This window comes from Chelmon rostratus, chromosome 4 (assembly GCF_017976325.1).
Source record: "Chelmon rostratus isolate fCheRos1 chromosome 4, fCheRos1.pri, whole genome shotgun sequence".
Classification (NCBI taxonomy): Eukaryota; Metazoa; Chordata; class Actinopteri; order Chaetodontiformes; family Chaetodontidae; genus Chelmon; species Chelmon rostratus.
In genome coordinates, this window is record NC_055661.1 from 24,280,725 (window position 1) to 24,290,629 (window position 9,905).

The 9,905-nt window shown below is 49.9% G+C and overlaps 1 protein-coding gene across 1 annotated transcript in view; it reads left to right on the top strand.

Annotated features, from left to right (window-relative positions):
* Positions 1-7,902, top strand: part of dab1a (DAB adaptor protein 1a) — a 47,744-nt gene extending 39,842 nt beyond the window's left edge. The window contains exons 11-14 of the mRNA XM_041935736.1: positions 862-1,268; positions 1,600-1,795; positions 1,894-2,042; positions 7,115-7,902. Coding sequence (XP_041791670.1) covers positions 862-1,268; positions 1,600-1,795; positions 1,894-2,042; positions 7,115-7,162 — 800 coding nt within the window. The 3' untranslated portion in view covers positions 7,163-7,902. The remainder of the gene's footprint in view (positions 1-861; positions 1,269-1,599; positions 1,796-1,893; positions 2,043-7,114) is intronic.
* The last annotated feature ends 2,003 nt before the right edge of the window (positions 7,903-9,905 follow it).

Consider the following 9,905-nt stretch of genomic DNA (forward strand, 5'->3'; position numbering starts at 1 on the left):
CCTTGTTCGTTTGCCGCTTAAATACGCCGCCGCTACAAGCGAAGGGGAAACGAGCGCGGCGGGAGAGAGTCGAGACTGGAGATGAAGGGCAGGTGGGAGATTTGGAGGCAGAGGAGTGAAGAAGACGGGGGGGTGAGATAAATAGAGTGGGATGGAATAGAATTGAAATGTAGATGAGGGGAGGGGAAAGAGGAGAAAAGGTGGTATTGGTGGTGTGTTGAATATGAAATGCATCATTAGCTTGCTGCCTCAGACGCTGCTGATTTACCTGTGGCTGAGGCTGCTGTGACGGTCAGAAGAAAGTAATAAAACACGCTGGGATGATTGTAGTGAAGACTCCTCTGCATGCACGGGGCTCCTGTGAATTAGACACCGATGTCTAATTCACACTTTATAGTTCCTCCAGTTCCCGTCCTCACCCCCCCCTCCTCACCCCCGCTCCTCCCCACGTGTCAGCGGTCGGGGTTAAATGTCAGCGTTCTGTGCTGTAGGTAACAACTGGAGACCAGAACCAGGAGACGAGCAAGTGTGTAATAGAATAAGCTTCCGCTGATGAGTTTGAGTGATTTTAATGAGTGTGTGTTGAGCTCTGCCTTTTCATAATGACTCTGCCTCATTCTGGAGGTAATTATGATAGTTCACCATGACCATTAAGAGACGCCGCATTATCTGCAGGCAGAAGTAGGGCAGCGCTCTCTGGCGATGCATGGGTTATTATCTGTGTAGGAGAAAAGCAATGATGAGCATATGCACTGTGGATGTTTTAATCGCTTCTTCTTTTGTCCTCTTCTCTGCCGTATCGTTAAGATTTTACAAAATATCTGCGTTTTCTGTGTGTTTCTCTCTTGCCCTCACGACCAGGTTATGTGACGATGGGAGCGGTACCCCCCGGCCACTGGTCCCAGCAGGCGTTTGCTGCCCAGACGCCGCTGGCCTTCGGGGTCCAGTCTCCTCTCGGCCCGGTGGCCCAGGTGCTGCCGGGCGGCCAGCCTCTCATCTGGGGCCAGGCCAACATCTTCCCTGCCACCCAGCAGCAGTGGGCAGCCATGGCAGCCGGAGCCTTCCCCCCCACAGCCTACCTCCCCGCCCAACCTGTGGGCACCCTGCCCGCCGCCATGTTCCAGACTCTCACCCCCGTCACGACTGTGACTCCAGCCGGCGAGAGCCATTCAGGTGCTGGAGCCAGCGCTTCGGCTCCCTCCCCTTCGGCGTCGTCGAGTCCGCAGCACGGGGAGAGGGCGAGGAAGATGGGCAAGGAGATGTTCAAGGTGGGGAGTTAATGGATGAAGAATTCTGATGAGGCCAGGAATTTTTAATATCTGCTGAGAATGCAAATTATTTAACATCAACCAGAGAAACCAGGAAGTGTTTAGCTTGTTGTTTAAGATTGGGTTTCAGGTTCAACATGATAGAAAAACATCTTGAGGCCAAGACAGGAAGCACTACAACCCAGTTTTTAGCCAGGCTGATCACGTAACCTTTGTTAGATATGTACCTGCGGGGTCTCCCATTAAAAACAATAAAGAAGGGCTTAGCTTTTGAATGTCCATACGTTGAGTCAATGTGTGAAAGTCCTACCTGGTCTGCTTCTTCCTTCAGGATTTTCAGCTGGCGAAGCCTCCGGCCATGCCGTCGAAAAAGGGTGAGCAGCCCAGCTTAACAGGAACCTCAGAGGCATTCAGCACTTACTTCAGCCGTGTGGGCACTGCCCAGGACACGGACGACTGTGACGACTTTGACATTTCCCAAATGAACCTGACACCAGTCACCTCCACAACACCATCCACCAACTCACGTAAGAGCTCCGCCCGCTCGTGTTTTCACCTCGACCCCGAGGAACGTTTGCGTTTTGTCTCTGTGGCTACGTCTGACTCGCCTTGTCCCGCCCTGCAGCGCCCACCCCGGCCCCCAGGCAGAGCTCACCCTCCAAGTCCTCGGCCTCCCATGTCAGCGACCCCCCCACCGACGCCACAGACCCGCCCACAGACGACTCGTTTGGGGAAGCAGAGGGCAGCCCCAGTCGCAGTGGAGAGGAGGATGCTGTAAGTGTGTGTGTGTGTGTGTGTGTGTGAGGATGGTAGAGGTTTGTGGAGTAAGTCAAGTCTTTAATAACTCGCTCCTTATGCTGCTATAACCTGTGCATCGCGTTGATCTGCTGATAAATAGCCTTTGTAGCCGTGTTGGCGGGCCAGGTAATCACTCTGGCTGATTGGGGGGGGGGGGGCGACGCTGTTTTGTCCTTTAGTTTGCGTGTGTATGTTTGCGTGAATGTGCACAGGAAGTGTGTGTTTCTGGGCAAATGCGTGCCTGCATAAGTACGCGGTTTGGTGTGTGTGTGCATGGTCAACACAGCGTTAAATTAGCTGGTGGAGTTGTCAGGGACATCATTAAGCTGTTATTAATACCAGCCAGGTAGCGTCCATACATCACTACCTCTATATGGACAGACTCATCTCTGGCGAGATAGAGGAGGAATAATGCCCCAATTCTTCTTCCGGGGGCAATTAATATTTATTTTACCAGCAGCACCTCGATCATAGAGAGAAAGTGAGAGAAATTAAGGAAAGATGAGGAGATAAAGAGAGCTTTTTAGGGAGGGTGGAGGAATTCCCTTTGCCTTTGTCCAAAGTCCTTGTGGAATGAGTGACCTTCTGAGAAACAAGACTCGTCTGGTACTTTCCACGCCATTTTTCTTCCTGTCTCTCTCTCTTTTTTTGTGTTTCTTTCATGCTTGCCTCTCTCTTCTCTGGCTCTCCACTCTCCAGGCGTGAAACATTAGTTATTATTGGAAAATAAAAGGGAAAAAAAAAAAAAAAATAGAGGACTTTCACACTGCTGAAAATGTCAGCGGGCCCGGATAACACGCAGAGGCTTTACACGACCCGGTGAAAAGCGCTTTGGCGGCGGCGCCGAGCGAGCGGGCGCGGCGAAAAGGTTACAAAGAGAGAAAGGACAGGAAAGACGGAGCGAAGGCAGGAAAAAAAACACAGCCTCCCGCTCCCTGCGGGGGGAGGTGTAAAAAGCAGGAAGCGTTTTAGGAAAAAAGCGGCGGATCAATAGAGCGAACACCACTGAGACTCTCATAATGGACAACTGTAAATGAGTGTGTGTGTGTTTCAGTGTGTTTGTGTGTATTCACAGGTGTGTTTCTGAGGAGAGACGGCCTGTGTGGGCTGTGCTGCCTCACTCCCGCCGTCCTTACTCCTCCTCCAGAGAACTGACACCTTTTCTCTTGTGCTTCCTGTTAACGTCTACTCTTGTAGTCCTTTCAGATTGATTCTTCTCTGTCTGCTTTCTCCTCTGCACTTATTTCCTCCTCTTATACTCCCCCATCATCTTCTCTCTCTCTGCACTTTTCTCTTCCTCCCCTCCCCTCTTTAGGCGTGTGGTTCTGGGTCGCCCTGCCCCAGCGAGACAGCAGAGCCCAGCCCAGACCAGGCCAGTCCAGAGGCTGGGAGCTAGATAGCAGCAGGGCAGGGTAGGTATCGATACCTCTCCTCCCTCCTGACTCCTCCTCCTGCACCTCCCCGCCCTCGCGCCTCCCGCTTCCATCAGGCCGTCTGATCTCTGCGCCTGGTGCATCTTTTTTTCATCTTTCCCTCCTTCCGTTGCATCTTTGGTCTCATTTCCACTTCCTGGTTTCTCCTTCACCTGCTGTCGCGCATGCTCAAAGGAAGGCATGTGCTTGACTGACTCTGAGTCGTGTGTGTGTGACTGCGCATGCCTGAGTATTTGCTTGTGTTTCGTCTTGTGTCTTGCAGCCTCACCTGGAGTTTTGTAACTATCTCTCTATTGTGATGTGGCATCTCATGTTTGAGTTTTTGCAACATTATGCGACGAGTTCATCACACATGATCACTTTGGCCATAGTGCTCTGTGCCCTCATTGTGTCCTGTCTTTCTGACATGTACCTAGATCACACCCAGTTCCCTAAATAGCACACGTCTCACTGGGAAAGCCAATAGTGTGTGACAGCCAATCAGAAACTGTGCACTTCAGTGAACAGGACGTCTTGTGGGATTTGTCGACGCTGTGCGCAATATGCTGATCTCGGATGTTTAGCTTAATTTAAAAATGATGCGTGCTGTCATTTGAATGCATTATGCATATTACGTTATGTAATGTAACTCATAATAGGTGCATTATTGTTACGGCGATCAAGGTGATAAAGAAGCGGCTGCTATCAGAACTCAGGCAACTGCTGATGTGTGTGTTCGATCCTACTGGAAAAGTTTCAAAGTATTTTCCTTTGGAGACGTGTCAACATGCGGCTTGCCTGCACGAGGAGACAGAGGGACACACACACACACACACATTAAAGAAGAGAGCCATTTTGATCCCTGCCTCCCTACCCGGTGTCCTCACCCACACAATTCCTGACTGTGGCTCCTTAATGATAGCTGCTGGCACTCACACAGGGAAAAATGTAATGGTTTTGTTTTCATCAGCTAATACTGGGGTGCCAAGATTAATGACTGCCCCGACATAATTGGCATTAATTAAAACCCAAGAAGCCTTCTAGTCCTTCCCCACTCCAGGAGAGGAGGAGGGGCGGCTGAGCATCCTCTCTCCCCTGTTGGCCACCGTCCTCGTATTCAGGCGGCCTGAAAGCTGCGGGGCAGCAGGTGGATGCGAACCTTAAGTGGGAGGATTGTAGAGTACCGAGTGGTGAATCTGGCTGCTGACTGACTCTGTTATGGCCACAAGCACTGAGTTTTTCCTCTGTAGTAGGTGGACAGCTTTGGTCCCGGTCCAATGACGCTGCTCCCATATGGTGTTTACTCGCTCAATCACACCGACTTTAGACATCTCCCCAAACACACACCCACACCTGTGCAATAGGCCCAGTTATTCCCCAGACAAGCACACCTGTGATCGATACTGTCGCCACCTGTGCTCGTGTTGGAGCCAAGAATACGTGAGCGCGTGTTTGCTGCTGGCCATGACCGCCTGTCCTGTCCTCCCCCTCCCACTGTGTGGCTGCGACAGACATGTGTTCAGGCTAGTGGGAGTGTGAGTGTTTTTTTCAGGGGTGATCTCATCATGTCCAGCGAACGCTCCCGAGTCTCAGCCGTGAAATGGCCTGCTTCCATGGTTCACTGAGCAATCTCGCATTGCTCCCCCCTGCCCAGGGCCTGCCGCTCACACACACACACACACACACACACTCGCACATAAACGTCCACACGTGTACCAGCCGGGCCGAATATTTTGGCCTTCAGGCTGGTGCTACGCCAGCACATCACTCATACCTCCGCCCAGGCCCTCCCCTCTGCCTCTCTCTCCCGGGGTTTCTGGAGCCGAGGCGGCCCCGGTCGGCAGAGCCGGTTAGATGATGCGGGGTGACACTGCCGGGCTGTGGCTCTGGTGCCGGGGCTGAGCAGTGTGTGCTCGCTGTCACTGCTTGTCTCAGCCTCTTCGTCACCTCTCAGGGCTGCTGGCAGGTACTTTCTGCTGACTGTCTGGCCTCGGCCGGCCCTGCAGTTACAGCTCTGTATCCCAGAGCCTCCGCTGAAGGATCCCTCCAAACCTTTACCCCCAGCTCCGTTCAGGTGGAAGCCCGTGCAGATTCTGCAGGTTTTGTTGAGCTGCAGTCAGATGCAACATGAATCAGCTCTTGCTTTATTTGTGCAAATTTGAACACAGTATTGCTTTTGGCCACAACTAACCACAACTAACCATGGACATTGTGAACATGCAATCTAATTCTTTTCATTATTGATTAATCTAATTCTCTCAGTGAATTATTTTTCAGAAAATTTGTCAGAAAATAGTGAAAAATGGCCAGTATAATTTCGCAGAGCCCCAGGGACGTATTGAAATTCCTTTTTGGTCTGACTGACATTTACTATCATATGTGACAAAGAAAGTGATCAAATCCTCACATTTGAAAAGCTGGAACCAGAGTAAGTTTTTACGTTTTTGTTCAGAAAAAATGATAATGAAATTAACTTAACTATCAAAACAGTTGCCGATTAATCAATCAACACATTCCTTTCAGCTCTCAGCTGTAATGACTTGCAGGAAATGTGTGTGTGTTTAAATGTAGCAGCTCAAGAGGACTAACAGGAAAATTCTCCCCCAGACTCGCCTCTTCCTCTCGGCTCTACATGAAGGAAGTCTCTGCCTTTGTCTCATCACGCTGCCTCTAAATTTCACCTCGCGGCGCGTAAGTTAAGGGCAGCGCTCAGCGGCGGCAGGGACTGTTGAATGCGATGAGGATTGCACCGCTGTAACGTCATTTATTTTTTGGCCTCCAGAGAGTGTCACTGCTTTTCTCACATCAGCAGAAATTTCTGTCACTCCAGTCTGCTCACATCCTCAGGTTTCATCAGATTCTGTGAACGCTGGGTACCGTATCCTCGCGTGGGAGCGACTTGTCGACCCCAGACCCTCGCTCTCTCTCTGCGCCGAGTGAGAGAAGCCTTCCAGAATATAATTGGCCAGTCAGTGGTCTCCAATCAAGTTGTCTGCATGGCAGATTGAGTGGCTGGCTGTAATTATGTGTACGATAATAACGGGCCCAGTGTGAGTGACTGCAGCAGGCTTGGTGCTCTGACTGCAGGGTGTTCCATCATCCGCTGTTGTCTTTCAGCTCAGTCGGAGAGAAATGCAGACATGATGACTCATAACTGGTCTTTCAAGGCGCTAGTTTATACCTCTGATTCATACTGGTCCTGCAGGGAGCCTGGAGAGGGAGAGAATATGCATGGGTGTGCGCAGTGACACACTCCGAAAGAATAACTCACACACGCACACACACATATAAAAAGGTTTGGAGAGTGAGGGGTGAAACTGAGAGGAGAACTGCTTGGATGTCTGCTTTGAAGCAATGTGCTACTGCCACCTGGTGGTCACATGAGGCTCAGGCGCTTACAAAGCTTTGCAGATTGGGATCTTACTTGTCTGGGCTTGCAGGTTGGCGTTACTTGCAGTGCTGTCGGTTGAGAGGATGAATCAGAAACTGGGGTCCTCCCTTTTAATTATGCATCATATCATCATCATATTATGTGTGTGTGAGCTGCTGAGGTCAGATATTACAAAACCCAGCCAGGTTTTAATGGAGGAAAGTTCAAGCTGTTTGAAACTCATGTTTTTCATCTTTCATGCACAGAAGGGGAAGGACCCTCTCTACGCCCAGATCAACAAAGGGAAGAAATAAAGAGACACACAGGAAGACAGACCTGACCAGCACTGAGAGAACAGGAGGAGAACCCTCGCCGTGTGTGTGTGTGTGTGTGTGTGCGTTTGAGCGTGTGTGCGTGTGTGTGTGTGCGTGTGCTGGCACATCTCCCTGCCTGGCCAAGCCCTTCTTCTTCTCCTCCTCTGGCTAACAACCTCCCAGGAGGAGCCTCCACGCTCCCTCAGTCCTCCTCCTGTGCTCCTCCTCTTCCTCCTCCTCCTCCTCCTCTCTGCAGTCTGCTCTCCTCCTTAGAGGAGAGAGCCCTCTCAGTCATTCACTCCAGGCAGGAGGGATATCAATCACCGAGACGGATCCAGTTCTCCCTCCACTGCGCTGTCTTCTCCTCTCCTCCCTTCTCCCTGTGGCGCCTCACACCCAGCCTTACAGACATATCCAGCTCCTCTCCTTCCTCCCTCCTCCCCACCCTCCTCCTCCCTGTCTTCGCTCTCACGCTCCTCCCTCTGCCTCCTGTGTCTGGCCCAGAGACTGTGCTGCCAAGGAGGGACTGAATCAAGCAGTGCCTCCCTTTCTCCGACACACACACACACACACACACACACACACACGCACGCTCATCGGGATTAGAGTGATCGTCTTTCGTTTTAACTGACTGAACCCGCATCTGTAGCGAGGAGATCCCACAGGAGGAGCAGAGACTCTAACGGGCCTATCAGGGATGGCCCGTTACTGGGATCGCCGCTTCTGATTGGTCGGTTGGTTCGGGCGTTATCTCCCCGTTCTTTGTGAGTGTCTGCTGGATCACTATGCAGAAACAGACTCTCTGGGAGCTACTCACGCACCAACTACACATACTGTGCACACAGCAATCAGCCTACATGTACTCAACACACACACACAAACACACACACACACACACACACACACACACACACACACACACACACACTCATCGCTCACCCTCTCTAACATGCATAAACACAGTAATTTGCCAAACGTCTCTCCTCGCAGACAGACTCGCACTGAGGCCAGAGGACCAGACATGCTGAGGAATGGACCCTGAGAGGGGAGGTGTTGCAAGTCAAACAGATTCTGTGATCGAACTGTTCATTCTCTATAGCTTTTGTACAATACCGATTAAAAAACGAAAAAGAACAAATTGAAAAATGGAATTTTTATTTTATAAGTCAATCAAGCCGCTGGGGTCAGCTCTATAGGAGTTATAGAGTCAACATGGCTTTAAGGCATCAGATCGTTGGTTTGCCAAACTCATTTTGTAAATAATGATAACAACAACAACCATTTCGTCCACCGGACTTCTGTGCCATAAAATAGGAAGGCTTCAGTTATGCAAACTCTTGACGTTAACCCAAGCAATACCAACATATGTTTTCTTTTTCCTGTTTTGCCGTCATGTTTTGTTGCCTTCTGATATTGTTTTGTTCTTGTGCATGGATGTTCTGCGTCTTTGTCTTAACCTCACCTACTAATCCAGCCGCACACCTTCTCGCCCCCCCGTTTGTCTTCTCTAACCCCACCACCTCGCATTATTGCGCCCCAAGCAAATTAGCTTCTGCGGTTTGTGTTACCCAAAGCATTCGTGCACACCACGGCGCTGCGTTTCTGGACCACAAGCCTGTATTCTGACTCTGGGTTGCAGGCGGCAGACACAGCTCCTCTCCTCCATCCCGTCCCCCCCAGAACAGTCTTTAAGTACAGCGATGCTCGGCCCATCTGTCTGTCCGTTGGTCAGGTGCCAAACCGCTGCTGGCCGCGTGTGGACCGCAGCATCCTCCGCTACAGCTACATCAACTGTGATGCCAATGACCCCCTGTTTTATGGCCAGAGTCCCCATGTCACTTGAGAACTCTTTTGGACTATGATGTTGATTAACTTAAAAATTTGACGACTAGAAGACGAGCAAAGAAGCTGAAATAAAAAGGGAAACGTTGCTGTTTGAGTACATAACATTTCTAGACCTATTTTAACTTTACCTCAGCTAACAGTTTCTTAATGTAAATTGACACATTATTTTTATCTTTATGAATATGACATTCTACAGTGGGTTTTTAGATGATTTTTTGGTTTTCTCTTGATTTACGTATTCCACCATGTATTACTGTTACAAATAAACACATCCCAAATGACTGATGTGTGTGTATGTGTCTGGGTTTGTGTGTGTGAGAGAGAGCGAGCCTAATGGTGTGTGCCTGGCAGAGGTGACCCCCACTGAGTCTTTAGTTAGTGTAAAGCGAGCGCCACAGTATTTTGTTGTAATTTAACACGCCTTTAATGGCCTGTCACATTCTGCTACACTGGCAGCCTCTAATGCAAGCTGTCATAAGCTTTATTAGCGACCGACTGCAAAACAAGGACTACGGCCTGCTTCCTCTTACTTTCTCCCCCCTTCAAATGGAAAAGGGAAGCACACCACAGCAACTTTGATACACTTTGTTAAGTTCATATTTTACAGGATAAACTGAAACTACTGTTCTTAAGGGGCTAGTTCACCCAAATCGCACATCAGACAGCTTCTCACTGATGCTCAGCGGCATCCGTCCAGGCATTTCTTTCACTTTTACCTGTTGAGGTTTTGAAATATTCAGCTCTGAGGTCTTTTCCACCGCCCACATATTGTGGAGGTGAATGGAATCTTGTTCTTGCTGCTTATAGTATTGAAAAATTGCATTTGACAGCAGTGTGCCTTTCCAAAAAAAAAAAAAGAAAGAAAGAAAAGAAACCACTGTCGCACTTACCGGATAAT